The sequence below is a fragment of the Parastagonospora nodorum genome (genome assembly GCF_000146915.1).
Source record: "Parastagonospora nodorum SN15 chromosome Unknown scaffold_14, whole genome shotgun sequence".
NCBI classification, from domain to species: Eukaryota; Fungi; Ascomycota; class Dothideomycetes; order Pleosporales; family Phaeosphaeriaceae; genus Parastagonospora; species Parastagonospora nodorum.
Genome location: NW_001884562.1, coordinates 204,941 through 226,021, shown reverse-complemented (window position 1 = coordinate 226,021; position 21,081 = coordinate 204,941). Strand labels below are relative to the sequence as shown.

Sequence of the window (21,081 nt, the reverse complement as noted above, 5' to 3'; positions counted from 1 at the left end):
TTCGAAGTCGGGACATGGAAAGCTTGTACAACATAAATATCGATATGTCACCGCTTCGATCTAATTCGTCTAGTCATACCCAGACCTTGCGAGGTCATTGGCTGTTACCCCGCGTTACTAAAGTTCTACATTGTGTTCGATACTGTAACATCTCTAATCTCCAACCTCTTGGCTTTTTCCTCCTTCACTCGTTTTTCTTCCCTTTCGCTATATCTATCTCCAAACAGATCGAAATGTGGCCGCATCACAATCGTGTACTTTACGAACTCCTCCATACAATCAACGAGTCGATCTCTGTTGCCGCTCGGCATTAGTCTGCTTCCATGTTCTTCCTCTGTGAATTGCTTATACGCCATGGGTATAGAGCTCTGGTTCGGAATCGCAAACATGCGCATCCATCGACCGAGAATGCGCAAAGAGTTTACCGTGTTGAATGACTGCGAACCACCACTGACTTGAGCAATCGCTAGCGTACGGCCTTGAGTTGGACGGACAGAGCCCGTGGAGAGAGGTATCCAGTCGATCTGATTCTTGAACACAGCTGTCTGCACACAGGTTAGTCCGTCATCAAGTCAGTATAGGAAAGTGTGACACGGACCAAGTTGCCATGCTGCTCAGGGCTGATCCAAATGTGTCCGTCACTCCATTTGCTCAAGTCTCGCAGTTCTTGTACTTTTGGATGGGAGTGCTGTTCGTCGTCTTTGATGGGCAATCCAGCTGGGTCGTACATGCGAACATCGCAACCAAGACGGAAGAGTATGCGACTCGCTTCATAGGCCAGTAGGCGCGAATAAGAGCTGTATTTATAAGTATCAGTTTTCAATCGAAAAGTGATGGCGTGACCTACCGCTTGCGCATACTTCCATGCAGAACAAGGACCTTCAGCCTGTCGCCACCGTTACGAAGCACTTGTAGATCCACCATCTTCAATACCGTGCTCAGTTCAAGTTGGGCCACCCAATCTTCCTGCTCTTGGTTTGCATCATCAAGCAGAAAAGGTCGATAGGATTTTCGCACGACATCTTCATCTTCAGAAGCTGGAATAGCCAAAGAGATGTTTCGATAAGTCGGGTCCACAATCAATTCAGCTCGAGCGCGCTCTGCTGCGGTATTGTTCAAGTCTCCATTCAGAGACGTTGCCATGTTCCGTGGAAATGAGTGACGGGAACTCGGTGCGATACTGCGGAAGATAATTCGTGGAAGCGAGCGATAGACGTTCATGGGTCTGCGTTCGATGAGGACGGAACTGATCTAATTACTGCATGTAAAGAAAGTCTAGATAGGTAGATCAAAAGGAAAGATTTGATAAGATAGGTTTATTCCATAAAGATAGCAATGGGTGTGTTGATAGTACACTAGTTGGAGAGTCGCAGCCTCGCCGACTAGTGTGCAGTATGTCACTCGACCCATGCTATTGGTGGAGGCTGTACGTCATTGATACCGGCCGCAATTGCGCCGGATAGCTCGAAAACATTTCCTCAAACATGTCCAATCTCTGCTGCGACTACAAAAACAATCATTCTCTGATCTTGTTTCCGATGACGAACAAACCCACAGAATTTCTGTCCATTCGAAATGTCTGTGGTCCTAGTGAATCATGTGATTAGTCCAGCCAACAATCGTTCTTTTCTGCAATGATTTGAGAGTGGATCAACATGTTTCGCTTCTGGAATGGCAATGGAAGACGCTTTCAATCAAAGTCAATATCTGCATAGCGGAGCGGAATACACTCAGCAGAACGTAGTGACGGATCTATGTCCAGCACGACCAGGGTCCGCGCTGTCGCACATTCCTTGTCACACCGACACAACTTCTCAGCAGCCCAATGTTGTGCGCCTCAAGAAAGCCCTTCGTGTTGACCGGCGCCATTTCTGCAGGCATGTGGCACAGGAAAACAGTCAGCCTCCGCGCCCAACATGAGCGAATGTGATAGGTCGCATCGTTCATCCGCACACCTGTGCCGCTTCAGCCTTGTAAGCCCTGCTCTTTGTTGATGTTCGAATGTGCTGTCGATCTTCTCGAGAGTCGTGACAACATCAAATGAAGATCAGCGATCGATATTGCTGTGCCGGTAAGCTGCGTCTACGAGTTGGACGTGCTACCGATGATTAGAATATGTATCCAAGTAGAGGGGATGAAATTGCGCGGTGAATCCTCGTCGTCATCCTTCGTTCTTGAAACTGCAGATCTTTTGCGGCGCCAGAAACATGGCTAACAGGGCGTAAAAAGGCGCAACAAAGTGTACATGATTGCAGTACGCAAGGGATATATGCGGAAAGATTGCGGGGTGCAGCAAATATTAAGCTTACCATCTATTCATGTCAGAGTCATAGTCAGGTGTGTTGTTCGGTGCGTAATTCTGCGGCGCGATCACGGACGATATCAAAGAATGGCAGTGAAGTGAATCCTATTCTATTGTGTTCTTTAGGGTATATGCAAATTCCAAACCCAAGTGCAGGAGTGACGAGCTACAGTGCTCAAGTAAAACCTGCATAACTAGCAAAATCCCTTGATTATCATGGACACCTCGTGATGTCGAACTATCTGTTGCGCGTCTTCATCTTGTTTCATCTCATATCAATACTCGCAAACAAATCGAGCTGCGTTCAAAGGCTTAGACAACGTTGCTGGGCTGCTCGACGCGCTGGTATGCGGTGCTGTTCCACTCGGCCTCATTGAGCTGGATGGACGCTTCACGGTCGTCAGAGAGCTTTCCCATGGACCTGACACCCTTTCCAGCAGGAACCCAGAGGTCGCCAAACACACGCCCGGGGTGGAAGATGGTGAGGGCTGTAACTGCAAGGATGACCATGGGTCCCTCAAAGATCATGAAAGTGACTTCATCGTTGGCAAGGTGACCATTGAAGCCGTCCCAAAGCTCGGCGACACGGTAGATGCATCGCACGTAGATGAAGATTGTGGCGGCGAATAAAGCCCACTGGAAAAGAGCAAACGTCTTGTAGGCGCGAAGCTGCTCGTATAGAGGCGGCTGGCTACGAGCCAGGGAACCGGAGAGCCTGGCGCGGCGAGTGCGGAGTGCGAAGTCGGCCCAGAGAGCGAGGAAGAGAGTCATGGTGATGACCTGAGATATCAGACCAGCAATCATGATGTCGACACCGCGCTTCGAGCCCTTGGCGTCCTTGCCAGTAGCAGCCATGCCACCACCAACACCTTGGAGAATGAGAGCAAGCACATCGCAGCTGATGAAGATGTAGGTGTACATCTTTGGCTTGAGACGAGAGTTCTCACTACCAATGGCGACGATGACACGCCCCAGACACAAATAGATACCAGCCGTAAGTAGAGCAGGAGCGAGCGTAAGAGGGATCAAGTTCCTGATATTCGAGTTAGCAGAGTTGAGATATGATAGACCTGAAAGACTTACACAAGGAAGTTGTTCATCAGGAAGGGATTTAGGTTGAGCATGATGCGGCCAATGTAACCAACAATCTCTCCAAGGATACCAGCGCACATTGTACCCATGAAAGTCCATGCTCTACTTCGGATGCCAAACCATAGCTGCCCACTGAAAAGAACGAAGAAGCAGAGCATGTAGATGACATTGCCGGCAATAGTTGGTCGATAGTCGATGGTTTGCCATGATTCGGGACACTTGCCCACTGTACAGTATCGTCTTGACATGCCAATGACCATGGGATCCGTGCTGTTTACATCGATGTTGTTAGGATCGATGCCATTCTTGTCGACGGCTCTGGCAGCCAGGTGGAAAAGTGCGTCCATGATAGTATAGTACGGATTGGTGCTATGGTGGTGGCTGTCTAAAGTCGTGGAGGTAATGGAAGTACCTGTGGTAGAAAGGCTGACAGAGTTCGAAGTGGATTTGAGCCTGCGAAAAGAAGACCGTGATGGAATGGGGAGTTTGTATCTCCTCTCAAGGCAGGCAGCTTATGTCTTATACCAAGGTCCTCAACGCGTTGATACACCTCAGGTGGATCGGCGGTGGATTCTGATTGGCTGGCTCGTTCAATTGCGGCGCGGCAACTTGTACTGCTGCTGCGGATCAGGCTGTGGCAGACTTTCTTGTTGAAACCTAGGATCTTTGACACTGCATGAAATAATGACAAGACTTTAGATTGGGATTTCGGTCGGCTTTAGACCATGTGCTCACGATATGAGTTGGATCTCCTGGACTTGACGACGCATTCTGTTACCATTGTCCGGTCGGGTTTGTAGCCTGTGCCAGCAGTTCAGCGCTGATAGGCTTGAAACAGCCTGTTCGAACCCGGACATGCTTTGCGACCCACAGATGCGTGCGCATCTGGGCCAAGAATGCGTTCAACGTGGTGGCACATGCACAGTGCTTGTCCGTGGAGATGAACAAGGGCAGACGAAGGTAGACGCTCTGCTGGCCAATGCGTTCCGCTGCGAAAAGCGAGCAGGGGTGTGCACAGGCTCCTGGACGCCTGATCTTGTAATTTTCCTTAGGCTAAGTTACGACTCGTAATTTTCCGAGGATGACTGATCGGGCTTGGCATTTCCGGACTTGGCTTCATGAAATTCACGCGTCACCCTGCATCGCGCAAGTTTGGTTACTTCCATCTCATGTCTAACACGCCGGAAATGGCACCTCGCGCTGAAAGAGGCAATCATCTCAGGAACCGATCTCAGCCTCAGACAGTGCCCAATGAGGCGCGTCAAATGATGCCACTGCGTTCTCACGATGCTAGTTTGAGCGGCTCGTCGCGTATTCCTCGTGGCAACCGGAAAGTAACATTTCTCAACTTCATCGGGGCTTCTATTGGTACCTAGAATCGATTGTGAATGGTCCATTGGTCTCCGTGTCTAGGCCAGTGTCTTCCAGCCACCCCATTGGGACTTGACGGCCATCATGCTATTGCCGACTGACGCGAGAGTCGGCATACCGACATATGTGTATAGCTTTACATACCGGCTTTGCCCAAGTATCCCACTTTCCAGACTCTAACACGTGTGTGCATTACATTTCGAGTCACTCTGAACCTTACACCATCGAGACTTTGGTCCAACACCCTCCCTTGTAGGTTCCAACTTTGACAACTCACCCAATAGACTTTAGATTTTAGACTTTTCGCGACGATACCCCATAGACTACTCAAACAGACGAGAACGCACAATACGACACACAGCATTCGGTCTTTGCTGTATTCAATACAACAACCGATTAATACTATAGTAAGTCCAACGTTGCGCCGAAAGTCAACACTTGCTAATGCAAACGAACAGTCACCCGATACACATCTTACCTGCTGAAATGGGTTCAGTCTCTGGAATTGATGCTGTTTGGGCATGGAATGAGCATGTTCCCACCTTTATCGACGAGACCGTGAGCGACCTTGTTCAGAAACAGGTCAAGCTGCGACCAGATGCACTTGCGGTCGATGCTCACGATGGCACTTGGACATATGCAGAGCTTGATGCTGCAGCAAACCGGGTTGCCCATTATCTGAGTGACCTGGGCATTGGGCCCGAGGACGTTGTACCACTGTGCTTTGAGAAGTCGCGGTGGGCGATTGTCGCGATCCTCTCAGTTCTGAAGACCGGAGCTGCGTTTGTCTTCTTGGATCCCTCACATCCAGTGGACCGGAGGCAGTACATTACTTCGGAAGTTGAAGCCAAAGTAATCATCTGCTCTCCATCACAAATCCATCTCTATGAGTCTGAATGTCCGCCTACATTCATGCTTAGCGAGGACAGCTTGGAAAGCCTACCTGAGCGGGATGTGGCTCGAAAGACTTCAGCCGCGCCCTCCAACCTTCTATACGTGATCTTCACGTCCGGGTCTACCGGCAACCCCAAGGGTTGTCTCATCGAGAACCGTGCATTCCTCAGCGGCTCACTACGGCACGCTGAACGTGCGGCCATCGACCACACTACACGCATATTGCAGCTCGCATCCTACAGCTTTGATGTAAGTATGCTCGAAATCCTCACCGCCCTGGTTCACGGCTCTTGCATATGTACGCCGGACATGGCATTGATGGCCAATGGCCCCGCCTGTATCGTCAACGAATATAAAATAACCTGGGCGTTCATGACACCTTCGTTGGTCAAGCTCATGGCGCCAAACATGGTTCCAACCCTCAAAACGCTGGCTTTGGGTGGAGAGCCACTTTCGAAGATTGACGTCGAGACATGGGCAAGCGAGCTTCAACTCATCAACGGCTACGGACCTAGCGAGTGCTCTGTTGCAGCCACCGGCAACACTGAGATGACCCCTGATACCGATCCCGCAAACATTGGCTTCCCAGTCGGAGGCATTTGCTGGATCGTGGATGCCGAGGATCACGATCTATTACTAGCTCCTGGAGAAGTTGGCGAACTTCTCATCGAAGGACCTATTCTCGCTCGTGGATATCTCAAGAACAAGGAGAAAACTGACGAGGTATTCGTCGAGCGGCCTGCTTGGGGTCCTACAACTAAGACAGGGGAAAATAGGAGGTTCTACAAGACTGGTGATCTCGCAAAATATTTACCTGATGGCTCCATCTACTTTGTCGGACGAAAGGATACTCAGGTAAAACTGCGCGGCCTCCGTATTGAGCTGGGCGAGATTGAGCACAATATCGGCACGCATCCGCAGGTTCGACATCAAATGGTTATTCTGCCAAAAAAAGGCTCATTTGCCAACCGCCTAGTAGCGCTTGTATCGCTCCGGGACTTCTTGGTCGAAAGCTACGAGGCTGTCGAGTCGACCGTTTACCTCCACGAAGATCTTCACAGTGATGAGATCAAGACTCACCTGGAATCAATTCGGCAAGGCTTGGCATCCAAAGTTCCTGAATACATGGTTCCGGAGACCTGGATTGTTCTTGAACGGTTTCCCCTCTTGCTCTCTGGAAAGCTCAACCGCTCTTTGGTCAGCAAGTGGGTCGCTGAAGCAAATGAAGACCTCTATAGACAAGTCGTTGGCATTGACTTCGAGGAGGTGGTTGACGCGGATACACTGGGAGGCAGCGAGGAAAAGCTACGCGACATCATTGCGGCTGTTCTCAACTTGCCTCCTTCCAGCGTCAGCCTCTCCAAGTCCTTCCTCAGCCTGGGTGGTGACAGCATCACTGCAATGCAGGTCATGTCTCGCTGTCGTAGTGCTGGACTTGCTGTTAGCGTCAGAGACATCCTTCGAAGCAAGTCAGTAACCGAGCTTTCGCTTTCCGTGAAGTCTGCGAAGGAGACTTCATACTCTACCGATGAGGTTTTCGACGTAGCATTCGAATTGTCGCCTGTGCAGCGCATGTACTTCGATATCGCTCCTACTGAAATCGACGATGCTCGGCAAACTCGGTTCAACCAGAGCTTCTTCCTCAGGATCCAACAACCAGTGTCGCAACTGAACGTTGCAAAGGCCCTTCAGGCTGTCGTTACCCAACACTCAATGCTTCGCGTGAGATTTGTTCAGGATGGCGTAAAATGGATGCAAATCATCCCTTCTAAGGTTGAAGACACTTTTAGTTTCGCAACCTTCAACATTGATTCAGTCAATGATGCTTACCCCATCATGGCTGAGACACAGACTTCGCTGGACACTCGCAACGGCCCGATCTTCGCCGTTGTGTTGTTCAACACCTCTACTGATGGCCAGTATCTTTTCCTTGTCGCTCATCACGTTATGATTGACTTGGTTTCATGGCGTGTCATCCTTCGTGACATTGAAGAATTTCTGACAATTGGCTCACTGACTGCGGCAAAGCCAATCCCTTTCCAGAACTGGCTCAGCTTGCAAGCAGAGCATGCGCGCGCCACGAATATCTCCAGCGTCTTGCCTTACGATATTCCCGCACCTGATTTCGACTACTGGAACATGTCCAGCAAGCCCAACCGCATGTGCGATACTAAGGAAGCCGTCATCAAACTCGACCTGACACAAACCAAGGAACTACTGGAAGGCTCGTGCCACGCCACGTACAATACAGAACCTATCGACGTCCTGCTTGCATCTCTTGTGTACTCATTCAGCCAAACTTTCAGTGATCGCGCAGTGCCGGCGTTATTCAGGGAAGGCCATGGCCGCGAACCTTGGGATGATGACCTGGATATATCTGGAACCGTCGGATGGTTTACGACTATGTATCCTCTGCATGTCGAGATGCAGCAGCGTTTCGACATTTTAGAAGTGATCAAGCGAGCCAAGGATGTGCGACACAGTGTGCCTGCCAACGGTCGGCCATACTTTGCATCACGCTACCTCAACGATGCGGGTATTGAGAAGTTCGGCGGACATGACCACGTGGAGCTGTCGTTCGATTATCTAGGTTTATACCAGCAAATGGAGCGTGCAGATGCTCTGCTCACACAGGTTCCCGGATACCAGGCTATCTTCGAGGATGTTGGAAAGGAGTCACCGCGCTTCGCACTTGTCGAGATCACTGCAGAAGTGCTTCAGGGACAAATGCAGCTTCTCTTTGTGTTTAACAAGCAAATGAAACACCAAGGCCGGATCCACTTGTGGATGAGCAATGCTCAGGCTTGCATTGCAGATGCTCTTGCGCAACTCCAGGGCCACGAGGAAGAACGAACCCTATCCGACTTTCCGCTGCTGAAGCTGAGCTACGAGGACCTGGATTTACTTGTTTCCACAAAGATGCCTGAAATTGGTATCTCAGACATCGCTCGTGTCGAAAGCGTCTACCCTTCTTCTCCTATGCAGCATGGTTTGCTCATCAGCCAGGTCCGGGGAGGGTCGCAGGGTGCTTACGAGTACAACCACACACTCAAAGTCGAGACCCGTAATGACTCTGATGTCCTGGATATTGGCGCTCTGGAATCTGCATGGGCGCAGGTTGTTCAGCGCCACTCATCTCTACGAACAGTATTCATTGAGAGTGTCAGTCATGCGGGGTTGTACGATCAAGTTGTCCTCAAGGCCATTGACCCGAGTATACATAGCCAGGAGTGCTCTGAGTCGGAAGTTGAGCAGGTTTTTGACAGTCGTGGTAAGCTCGCCTTCCGTCCTGGCGAGGCACTACATCGCTTTACTATCTGTCACGTATCCTCGACAACGGCTATATGCAAATTGGAGATCAATCACGCTATAATCGATGGTTCTTCCATCGCCAACATCATGGGCGACTTCATCCTAGCGTACGATGGCCGTATGTCCAACCGTCCTGGGTTTGCGTTCCAAGACTACATTAAGCACGTTCTTGATCGCCCTCTTAGCCTTGCTACCGAGTTCTGGCGACAGTATCTTGTTGATGTCAACCCTAGTTTCTTTCCTCTTATGGCGCATTGGGAGGATGCCGTTGACCCTGCCCGCAAGCTAGAGACGGCCACCATCGATGTTGGGATCTCAGCCGCAGAACTGATGGCTTTCTGCGACACGAAGAATGCCACTCTTGTCAACATCTTCCAACTTGCGTGGGGCCTAGTTCTGAAGCAGCACATCGGTACCGAGGATGTCTGCTTTGGCTATTTGTCCTCAGGACGCGACGCTCCACTTGAGGGTATTGAGCAGGGCGTTGGTGCATTCATCACGATGCTAGTCAGTCGCATGGTTCTCGATGACTCCCTATCCATGAATGATGCGCTTGAGAGAGTCGCTGATGACCTGTTGAAGACCCTGCCAAACCAGCACTGTGGCCTCGCCGAGATCCACCATGCCCTCAAACTAGGCAGCCAGCCACTGTTCAACACGATCATCTCCTTCCATCGCGAGACTGACCATGAGCTGATCACCGACTCGAGCATCACGGTTGAAGCTATCAAAGGCTACGATCCCACTGAGTATGCCTTGTCGCTAGATGTGGGTGTTACGGAGTCAAAGGTAGACGTGACACTCCAATTCTGGACGTCTGAATTTACGGCTGCTCAAGCTCAGAATATTGGTGCGACACTCAGCGAAGCCGTGAAGGCTATACTCTACCACTCGACCAAGCGGATCGGTGAAGTCGATCTTGTCTCTTCTTTACACATCCAACAAATGCGTAATATCACTGCGGTGTACCCACAGTACGTCAGCGAATGTGTTCATCACGCAATTGAAGCCCAAGCGTATGCCACGCCTGAGGCTGAAGCGATCTGCTCGTACCAGGGTAGTTGGACCTACAAGGAGCTCAATGAGCAAGCTAATCGCCTTGCGCATCATCTCGCCTCTCTCGGCGTCGGTCCTGAGACTATTGTCCCGTATGTATTCGAAAAGTCTGCATGGGCGATCGTCTCGATTCTCGCTATTCTCAAGGCGGGTGCCGCGGGAGTTGCATTTGATCCCAACCACCCTATCGAACGTATTGAGAGTCTTATCGAACAGACCGAGTCATTCATCATCCTTACATCGACTCAAAACGCTGCATTGTTCGCGAATACCGCAAACCTGGAGGCAGTCATCGTCGTTGACAAGGATTTCATCTTTGAACTTCCAGTTGCTACTAGACCAGCCTGTACCACTGTTCGACCAGAAAATGCCTGCTTCGTGGTCTTCACCAGCGGAACCACGGGTAAGCCTAAGGGTATAGTCTTGGAGCATAGGAACATGCGAACGTGCAGCACCTCGATGGGCCCGGTACTCGACTTTGGGCCACACACCCGTGCCCTGCAATTCGCAGCCTACAACTTTGATGTCAGTTTGCAAGATATCGTGACCACGCTACAATTTGGTGGCGCTGTCTGTGTCATCTCAGACGAGGAACGCATGAACGATCTGGCTGGTGGAATTAACCGTACGCAAGCAAACTGGGCTGATCTTACTGCCACTGTTAGTGGTATGCTAAACCCCAAGGATGTGCCGTCTATGCGACGCCTGAACAATGGGGGAGAGCCTCTCAACCGCGATGTTATCGAGACTTGGGCAGACCACGTCCAGCTTCATAATCTGTATGGCCCTGCCGAGACTACCGTGAACCAGACCGGTAGTATTCGCTTGTCTCGAACATCACCAGCTTCGAACATTGGACCTGCATTCGGTACTCACGTGTGGATTGCCAACGATCAAGACCACAACCGACTTGTTCCGATGGGCTGTGCCGGCGAGATCCTGATCGAAGGACCATTGTTGGCGCGTGGCTACCTCAAGGAGCCCGAGAAGACCGCAGCGGCGTTCATCGAGAACCCCGCATGGGTTGCAGATTTCCCAGATGCCAACGCTCTGTTACCTCGACGCTTCTACAAGAGTGGCGATATTGGTTGCCTCAATACAGATGGAAGCATCACAATTGTCGGCCGCCGCGATGCACAGGTGAAGATCAATGGACAGCGTGTAGAGCTTGACGAGATCATGTATCAAGCCCAGCTTTTGCTACCCGAAGGCTACTCCATTGTCGTCGATGCAGTGGCCATTGAAGAGCATACCAAGAGTAAGACAATCGTAGGTTTTGTCACTAACCCAGCATTCGCCAAGCACAGGAAGGCTGCCGAAGCGTCAACATTTGAGATCAACGAAGACTTGCGACACATCCTCAAAGACCTTCAGAGCTCGCTCGCTAAGGTTCTGCCTTTCTACATGATCCCGTCGCTCTTCGTGCCGGTGTTCAACATCCCGTACACAACTTCCGGAAAGCTTGCGCGCCCGGTTCTGAGACAGATTGTAGCAAGCTTCACGAAGACGCAGGTGTCGCATTACATGCTACGCTCTGCCTCTACTGATCAGCCTCGTACAACCATGGAACAGATCCTTCAGACCCTCTTTGCTGAAATCCTCAGCCTTGATCCAGCAACCATTAACCGCGACGACAACTTCTTCGGACTGGGCGGTGACAGTGTTGGTGGAATGAAGATGGTCGCCGCTGCACGGAAGCACAACGTATGTTACCCTTTTGCTCTAAACGCTGGATTCGCTAATTCCTACATAGTTTGCTATTCGCGTTGCTGACATCTTCAAATACCCGATACTGAGTGAATTAGCCGAAGTAGTGGAAGCAACTCAAGAGTACGCTCCTCAGGCAACTGAAGTTGAGGCTTTCGCACTGGTCGAGGAACAAGCAAAGACTTCTATACTTGCAGAGGCTGCAACTCAATGCAACACCGACATTGCTGACATCGAGGATATATATCCTACCTCAGCTTTACAGGAAGGCATGTAGTGTGCCCTAGGTCTGAGAAAAAAAGGTGCCTACATTGCGCAAAAGGTCTTCCGCCTACCCCAAGACTTCGACCTTTCTCGCTTCCAAGACGCTTGGAAAACGGTCATTGAGAGAGAAGCGATATTGCGCACCAGGATTGTCTCTTCGAGCGTAGGCAACCTCCAAGTGGTCACAAAAGCTCCAACGATCTGGCAGACAGCCACTGATCTAGAGTCGTTCCTCGCCAAAGATCAGGCAACTGCCTTCAAGTATGGAGACCCGCTCATGCGTCTCGCTTCAATTGGACAAGAGTACTTTGTTTGGACCGCTCATCACGCAATCTACGATGGATGGTCGCTTGCACTCCTGTTCGAGAAAATCGGTCAAGCCTATAACGGAGCAGAAGTCTCATCGTCCACACCATACAGGAATTTCATCGGCCGCCTTAACGAGACCTCCCGATCTGCCAATGTCGACTTTTGGAAAAAGCAGTTTACCACTTTCCGGGAGCTTCCCTACTAGCTATCCTGAGGTCGGCCTCGGCTATAGCGCGGCCGCGAAAAAAACAATCGCCCTCCAAAGCTCGGCGCCCCAGCTTTCTTCAACCATCTTGCCGTCGACAATCAAACGTGCTGCTTGGGCTTTGACGATCGCCACTTACGCCGACTCTGAAGATGTTGTATTTGCACAGACATTGGCCGGCCGCAATTTGGCGCTTGAGGGCATTGATAACATGATGGGTCCTACGATTACTACTGTACCTGTTCGTGTGTCTGTTCCAAAGGAAGGCATCACAGTCAAGGATCTCCTGCAATCTGTACAGGATCAGTCAGTGGCTACTATCGAGTACGAACACTTTGGCCTCCAGAACATTCGAGATATCAGCAAGGAGTCGCGTACGACCATCGATTCCATCACCAACCTGTTCGTGATACAGCCGGCTGAGGACAGCTCGGATACTGTTCTGGATCTGGAGACAGTGCCACGTGCGGAGGAAAACTTTGACAACTTCCCGCTCGTCGTTCTTTGCAACCTTGGAAAAGACAACGATTTTACCCTTGAAGCTATATACGATGAATCAATCATCCCGACCGAGCAAATGACACGCATGCTGCACCAGTATGAACACTTTGTCAAGGAACTTTCGCTGGATATCGAGCGCCCGGTCGAAAAGATCAGCTTGCTCAATAGCTACGACTTCAAGGACATCACCACATGGAATACCGAGTTACCGGCTGGCATCGATGCCCGCATACCTGATCTCATCGCCCAGAATGTTGCCACACGTCCAAACGCACAAGCTGTCTGCGCTTGGGATGGAAGCCTGACGTATCGCGAGCTTGACCTCATTACCTCGAAGCTTGCAAATCATTTGACTACACTTGGTGTTGGCCCAGAAGTCCAGGTTGGTCTGTGCTTCGACAAGTCCATGTGGAACATTGTTTCCATGCTAGCAGTCATGCGGACAGGCGGTGTCTGCGTTCAATTTCTGCCGAACTACCCCATGCCACGTATGCTCAGTATCCTGGAAGACATTGAAGCCGACGTTGTCCTGGTGTCACCTCAACATGCTGGACTTTTTGAACGTGTCGTCTCAAAAGTTCTGGCCATTGACCAAGCCTTCGTTGACTCGTTCCCTGCCAGCTATAGCAAATTTGAAGCACCAGAGTACTCGCCGGATAATGCAGCTTTCATCGTCTTCACGTCTGGTTCAACCGGCAAACCCAAGGGCGTCATTATCGAACATCGTGGTTTTTGCACGATGGCGCACTACCAGCTGCCTCAGATTCTCTTGGAGCCTGATTCGCGAGTACTACAGTTCGCGACGCATACCTTCGATATCTGTCTATTCGAGTCCTTCGCACCGCTCGTGAAAGGTGCTTGTGTCTGTGTCCCAAGCGAGTATGACAGGATGAACAACTTAGTCAGCGCCATAAACTCACTCAATGTTGACTGGATCATCATGGTCTCTACGGTAGCTGATACCTTCCATCCAGACCAGGTCCCTGGACTTAAGAGTATCATCCTGGGCGGCGAGCCACTCCGTGCCGACATCCACGCACGTTGGGCGCCGCGCGTCAACCTCTTCAATGACTACGGCCCGGCGGAGTGCTCAATTCTGGCTGTTATGACTCATTCTCATCTCGAGACCCCATGCAGCATGATTGGAAAGGCCCAAGGTGGTCGCTCATGGGTCGTTGATAAGACTGATCACAACCGCCTGGTTCCTGTTGGTTGCGTTGGAGAACTGCTGATTGAAGGTCCTTTGCTCGCTCGAGGATACCTCAAGAACCCTACCAAGACAAATGAATCATACATCTACGATCCTACTTGGGCGACGCAGATCTCGCCAAACCCGTCTCGACTATACAAGACCGGCGACTTAGTCCGGTATGTGCAAGACGGCAACATGCTTTGTCTAGGTCGCAAGGACACGCAAATCAAGATTCGAGGTCTTCGCGTTGAGCTCGGCGAAATCGAACATCATGTCAAGACAAGCGCATTTGGTACACAAAAGCAGGCTGTGGAGAAGATCCTTCTCGAGGGTGACGTTGACAAGGCCGCACTCGCCGCCTTTGTGGTTCCTTCTGTAGAGGACGTCGATAATGGCAACGAGGAAGTCATGGCTCTCACTTCGGCTCTGCACGGCAAATTCCACCAGCTAAAGGAGCATATCGCGCAGTCGCTGTCTTCCTACATGGTTCCATCCTTGTACATTCCACTTCGGAAAATGCCGGAGACTCAAACCAACAAGATTGACCGCAACTCTCTGAAGCGCATAGGTGCTTCATTGACTCTCGAACAGATCCAGCAATACTCTTTGGGTGAAGAGGAAGACCTAGCAAATAAACGTGTACCATCTACACCAATGGAGCTTGCTCTCCAGGGGCTCTGGGCTGAGCTTCTTCGCATCGACACCACATCTATCGGCGCGGACGACAGCTTCTTCAGTAAGGGCGGCGACAGCATCAAAGCCATGCGGCTTACATCGCTCGCTCGCTCAAACGGCATCAACCTCATCGTGGCCGATATTTTCAAGAATCCAGTCCTTTGCGACATGGCGAAGTGTGCTAGCGCAGAGACCCAAGAAGCTATAGCTAGCATTGAACCTTTTTCTCTCGTATCTTCTGAGGAGAATTTGATCGAAGACGCAGCAGCGGTATGCAATGTCTCCAAGGACGATATCGAAGACCTTTATCCTTGCACACCATTGCAAGAAGCTCTCATGGAGCTGGCGACTCAACAACAAGGTGCTTATACTGCGCAAAGAGTGTTCAAAATCGCGGCTGGTATCGATATTGATTGTTTCAAGAGCGCCTGGAGCCAGCTTGTGGATTTGCACCCAATCTTGCGCACTCGTATTATCTTGTCGAAGTCTTCTGGTGCTATTCAGGTGGTGCTCAGGAACGGCCTTGAATGGCAGCCCGAAATCGCGCTACCTGACTACCTCGCACAGGATAAGGCTACATTCGTCAAGTACGGAAGCCCACTTGCGCGATATGCTTTGGATTCTGAGCATAGCCACTTCGTCTGGACAGTTCATCATGCTTTATATGATGGACACACCGCTATCAACCTGATGGAACAACTAGAGAATTTGTACAACAAACAGCAGATTGACGCAGCACCTGGCTACAACCGGTTCATCAAGATGATCACTGAGGTTGATGCAAAGGAGTGTGCAGCTTTCTGGAAGAAGCAACTTGGTCAGGCCACGGCGAACAGCTTCCCAACCATACTAGACGCAACATATCAACCCACGCCAGACTCCGAAGTAACACGTACTATCGCAATCTCGCGCGATACCAGCAAGGGGTTCATGCTTTCGACAATTCTCCGCGCTGCATGGGCCATTGTTACTAGCCGATTGCTCGGGTCTGAGGATGTCGCATTCGCCGCTACCAACTCTGGACGTAACGCCGCAGTTCAAGACATCGAGAATATAGTTGGACCCACGATCACGACGGTTCCGATCCAGCTCCAGGTCAACTCTGCTGCTAGCATCGCAAGTTTCCTCGCCACTGTTCAACAGCAATCGACGGAAATGATCCCGTACGAGCATGCTGGGCTTCAAAGCGTTTATGCAATGGCCGGGCAAAAGCAGAACCTCAAAAACTTGCTCGTCATCCAACAGCCATTTGGTGAAATCAAAGAAAGCTCAATCATGGAGGAAGTCTTGGACAAAGGGCTCCTTCGTGGCTTCCATATCTACGCTGCCGTAGTCGAGTGCATTGTCACTGGTGACGACAGCGTCGATGTTGAGCTACAATTCGACAGCAACATTATCCAATGCGCCTCAGCAACGACTATACTAGAGCAGTTCGAGTGCGTCATCCAACAGCTAGTCAACGCTTCCGAGACCACATCACTCAAGGACGTCAATATGATGACGCCAGCACACTACCAGCAGATAATTGAATGGAACAGCCGTGTGGATATCCAGGAAGTTGATGATTGCGTTCACAACATATTCCGGGAGCAAGCCAGGATCCGCCCAGATGCTACTGCAGTCACCTCATGGGATGGGGAGATCACCTACAAACAACTTGACGAGCTATCCGACAAGCTGGCTTCTCATCTCGTTGAAAAAGGCGTGAAGCCAGAGTATCTCATGCCTATGTGCTTCGACAAGAGTGTGTACACAGTCATTACCATGATGGCTACGTTGAAAGCCGGTGGTGCGACTGTACATCTCGGGAAGAACTCGCCTATCGATCGCATGGCCGAGATCATTAGCCAAACGGGTGCTGCATTTGTGCTTACGGACAACATTCATGCACACAAGTTCGATGGGGTTATAGAGACAGTTATTGTGGACCAGAAGTTGCTCGACTCACTCACTTCTACGGCTTCTCTGCCCACAGTCTCACCGAACGACCCAGCCTTTGTTTTGTTCACTTCTGGATCGACTGGAAAACCAAAGGGTGTAGTCGGAGAGCATGCCTCCATGTGCACGAGTTCCAGAGCTCATGGAACCAATCGAAAAGTCGGACCTTGGACCAGACTTTTCCAATTCGCTGCTTACACCTTCGATGTCTCGATCGCAGATATTTTTACGACTTTGCAGCGCGGCGGATGTATTTGTGTGCCATCTGAAGATGAGCGCATTAACGACATCCCGGGTGCTATCCGTCGCATGAACTGCGACTACGCTTTCCTGACACCAACAGTTGCAGCTATGCTGGAGCCAAAGGACGTACCGACACTCAAGAAGCTCATTTTAGGTGGCGAGGCTGCTGCTCGAGATACTGTCCGACGATGGGCACCTGCAGTGGATCTTATTTTCTCGTATGGTATGACAGAATGCGGTATCCATTGCGTCGACGCAGATCCCAAATCTCCTGAAACCGACCCAGCAGATGTCGGCCGACCAAGTGGATGCCACATGTGGATCGTCGATGCTGAAGACCACAACAAGCTTGCTCCCTTGGGCGCTACAGGAGAGCTCGTTATTGAAGGCAAGGTGGTGTCACGTGGTTACCTTGGCGACGAGGCAAAGACCGCCGCTGCCTTCGTCGTCGACCCAACGTGGTCTCAAGGTAGCGGTAAAACCCGACGCATGTACAAGACTGGCGATTTGTTCAAATATGGTCCAGAAGGTCAGCTCCTCTGCTGCGGCCGCAAGGATTTCCAGGTCAAGCATCATGGGCAACGTATCGAGCTTGCCGAGATTGAAGCCAACATTCTCGCCGATCCACGTGTTAATCAAGCAGTCGTACTTCTCCCCAAGGCCGGCCACCTTCAGAAGAAGCTCGTCGCAGTCCTCTCGCTTGAGTCTTTATCGCAGACTCTTAGCCCTGAGACTCAGCTCAACCTTGTCACCGGACTTGACAAGGGTCTCGCAGATGTTCAGACTGCAGCTGTGCGCAGTTACGTTGCCACAAAGGTACCGGATTACATGGTGCCTGCAGTCTGGATAGTTGTCCAAGCCATGCCACTCACACCAAACAACAAGATGGATCGAGTCACTGTAACAAAATGGTTAGTAGAAATGGAACAGGAAACGTATGAAATGGTGGTCGGCAGCGACGAGGAAGAGGAGGGAGGCGCACCAGCTACAGAGCAACAGAAGCGTGTACACGACATTTTGAGCAATGTGCTAGGTCTGCCAAAGGTTAACATGAATCGCTCTTTCCTTGATTTGGGTGGAGATTCAATTGCGGCTATGAATTTGAGATCTAAATGCCAGGCTTCTGGCATTCTGCTGTCGGTGAAAGACATTTTGGTATGCGAAAGCATATCGCATCTTGTGCTTGAGGCGAAGTTTGAAGGGACTGAGGAAGAGGAGGATATTGTTGGAAAACCTTTTGCGCTTACGGCCTGGCAGCATGTTTTGCTGGAGCAAGAGGTGGAAGCTCAAAAGATTATGCTGCCTTTGGCGACAAGGACGACCGTCCCCAAGCTTGTTCGAGCTATCGAAGCTATTATGCAGCAGCATCCAATGCTTCGCGCACGCTTTCAGCGCAATGCGGAGGCTACCTGGAGTCAGGTTATCACCAAGGAACTCGCGTCAAGCTACAAGTTCGAGGCGCAAACCCGTAGCACTACCACCGACGTCAAGGCCTTCTTGGCTGCCATGCAGCCTGGACTGAACATTGAGACCGGCCCACTGTTCTCGGTGCATCTATTTGATCTCACCGAAGACTCGACACAACAAGCTTTGGCACTCACCATCCATCCAGTGATTGCTGATGCTGCTTCCGTGCGCATCATTCTCCAGGACATTCGCGAATTGTTACAAGGAAACATGATGTCTATCCACTCTGATATGTCTTTCCAGTCATCAATCTCCGTGGACACATCAGCCGCCGCAATTGGAGCCTCAGCGGTCGATCTGAACCGCTGGGGCATTGAAGACAAAAGAATGCTTACCAGAAACCTGGTCGAAAAGTCTATCACTCTGCCTTCCGGTATCACCTCTTCTCTAATTGGTACCGCCAACAAGGCACTCTCTACACAGCCGATCGACATTTTGGTTGCTGTTCTATCCAAGGTCTGGAGTACCATCTTCGGCCGTACTGCTTCAATGGCAGTCAAGGACGGATCCAGGACAAACCGTGTTGTAGGACAATTTGACCGGGTCCGGCAGCTGCATGAGACCACAACCGATGAGTTCGTTCAACTTCTCAGCGAGATCAAGGACGATCGCATCTTTGAGTGCATGAGCTCAACGTTGACTGCTGGCCTGCCTGAAGTTGTGGAAGTTCTCATTGAGTCCATTGACCACAATTCTTTTAGCAGCGGCGAATATCTACACCGTTCATCTGTTCACATTCCGGCCGTCCTCGCCGTTTCAGCAGCCGTTGCGAACGGCGAGATCAAGATCAGGTTTACTCACAGCTCTGATCTGTCGCAGCAAGAGACTCTAGCCACATTCATCGGCGTCGTCGAGCAAACCATCCCCACCGTTGCAAGGACGCTGTCCGACATGTCACGCAAGCCCACATTGGCTGACTTCCCTCTTCTGGACATGGAGTATCCTGATCTCCCCGTTCTGGAGAAAACATTTGCCAACATCAACGTATCCTATTCAAATGTGGAAGCAATCGTTCCTTGCACGCCTCTTCAGCAGCGCATGCTCAATGCCCAGACAGAGGTTCATGGAGCTTGGCAGTCCGATAGTGCGCACAAGATCACCTCAGGTGGACACCTCGATAACGATATTGTGCGCATACAGCAAGCTTGGCAGCAAGTCATTGCTCGCCACGAAGCCATGCGAACCATCTTCATCCCAAGCGTGTCTCGCTCCTTCGGGTCCGACCAGCTTATCCTCAAATCGTACCAGCCGTTGGTCGACGTGATTGAATGCGACGAAGCCAACATCCAACGTATCATCGCGAACCATCATACTGTCGTCCATTCAAGCTACAGGCCGCATGTTGGTTTCACGCTCTTCAGAACTCCATCAGCCTTGTACTCCAAGATTGAGCTCAGCCATGCAATGCACGATGGCATGTCTATCCGAAACATCTTCCACGACCTTGTCCTTGCCTATCAAGAATCTTTGCCATCAGGACCCGCAGCCGGCTTCCGTGAGTACGTCAACTGGGCCGCCCACCAAGATCTGAGTGCTTCCGAAGCCTTCTGGGACGAGTATCTCAGGGATGTCTCACCCTGCCATATTCCACGCAAGGTCGACGAAACAATCGAGAAGCGCAGCAACGTCTTGACTCCAGTCCAAATCCAGATCGATCTCGCCTCCGACGTAATCAACACCATGTGCCGCAAATACAAGGTCACCTCCGCCACTCTATTCCAAGCTGCGTGGGTCCTGGTTCTACGCACCCTCGCGGAACAAGACGACGTCCTCTTTGGCTACCTCACTGCCAATCGCGAGCTCAACATTCCTGGTATCGATGGACTTGTTGGTCCTTTCATCAACATGTTGGGCCTGCCGCATCAACGTCAAGTCTGATGACAAGATCACCGAGGTTTTGAAGCAAACACATGACTCTTTCCTTTCAACGCTTGAACATCAGCATTCGTTCGTCTCGTCTGCTTCAGCGAAGGAATCTCTTGATGGCGAACGTCCTTTCAACACTTGTATGAGTATCGAGTATGCCACTGGGGGTATCCAGGCATCATCCGCCACTGATGCAGCGGTACAAACACCGAGCTTGTCATTTGAGTCGGTTCATGAGTCAAGGGCACCAGAGTTTGAAGTCGCGCTTGGTGTGCTGGTTGGTGACAAGAACGTCAAGGTGCAGTTGGGCTACCACGCTGGCGTTATGGAGGAGTCTATGATGGATAGGCTTGCTCGTATGTATGGGGATGTGGTGAGGGAGATGGTTGAGGGAGATGGTCTTGCCGGAGAAGTGCGAGACTTGAAGGCTCTTGCCGCCTGAGGATGATGGATTGCAGGAGCGACGAACAATTTCTTTTTCTTTTGTTGTAAAGTTCCTCTTGATTGTTAGGAGTTGGGCAGAAATTTTGTATATCTGGATTGACTTTGGAGCTGGTGGAGTTCTTCCATATTTGTAAATACAGTCTTTGATGGTACGTAGCAAAACTTTGTCATGCTCAAATCTCTTCTCTACATCTGTATCTACCACACTTCTATATGCCTATTGCCGAACATTTTTGCTAAGAA

At 50.8% G+C, this 21,081-nt stretch overlaps 4 protein-coding genes across 4 annotated transcripts; 1 reads left to right on the top strand and 3 right to left on the bottom strand.

Moving 5' to 3' along the window:
• Positions 1-125: 125 nt before the first annotated feature.
• Positions 126-1,143, bottom strand: SNOG_09084 (hypothetical protein; the record flags this gene model as incomplete). The annotated part of the gene is made up of 3 exons (XM_001799334.1): positions 126-545; positions 599-797; positions 848-1,143. 3 exons carry the CDS (start codon positions 1,141-1,143, stop codon positions 126-128), a joined length of 915 nt encoding a protein of 304 aa, XP_001799386.1.
• Positions 1,144-2,397: 1,254 nt separating this feature from the next.
• SNOG_09083 (hypothetical protein) lies at positions 2,398-3,775 on the bottom strand. The gene is made up of 2 exons (XM_001799333.1): positions 3,386-3,775; positions 2,398-3,335 (listed from the first exon to the last, which is right to left on the bottom strand). Exons 1-2 carry the CDS (start codon positions 3,739-3,741, stop codon positions 2,615-2,617), a joined length of 1,077 nt encoding a protein of 358 aa, XP_001799385.1. The 5' UTR covers positions 3,742-3,775; the 3' UTR covers positions 2,398-2,614.
• A 209-nt stretch (positions 3,776-3,984) lies between these two features.
• Positions 3,985-4,251, bottom strand: SNOG_09082 (hypothetical protein; the record flags this gene model as incomplete). Its single annotated transcript, XM_001799332.1, has 2 exons — positions 3,985-4,066; positions 4,130-4,251. The coding sequence occupies 2 exons, from the start codon at positions 4,249-4,251 to the stop codon at positions 3,985-3,987; spliced, it is 204 nt and encodes a 67-aa protein (XP_001799384.1).
• A 1,000-nt stretch (positions 4,252-5,251) lies between these two features.
• Positions 5,252-20,836, top strand: SNOG_09081 (hypothetical protein; the record flags this gene model as incomplete). The annotated part of the gene is given in 5 exon segments (XM_001799331.1): positions 5,252-11,731; positions 11,781-12,003; positions 12,022-12,478; positions 12,513-20,341; positions 20,376-20,836. The coding sequence occupies 5 exon segments, from the start codon at positions 5,252-5,254 to the stop codon at positions 20,834-20,836; spliced, it is 15,450 nt and encodes a 5,149-aa protein (XP_001799383.1).
• Between the last annotated feature and the right edge of the window lie 245 nt (positions 20,837-21,081).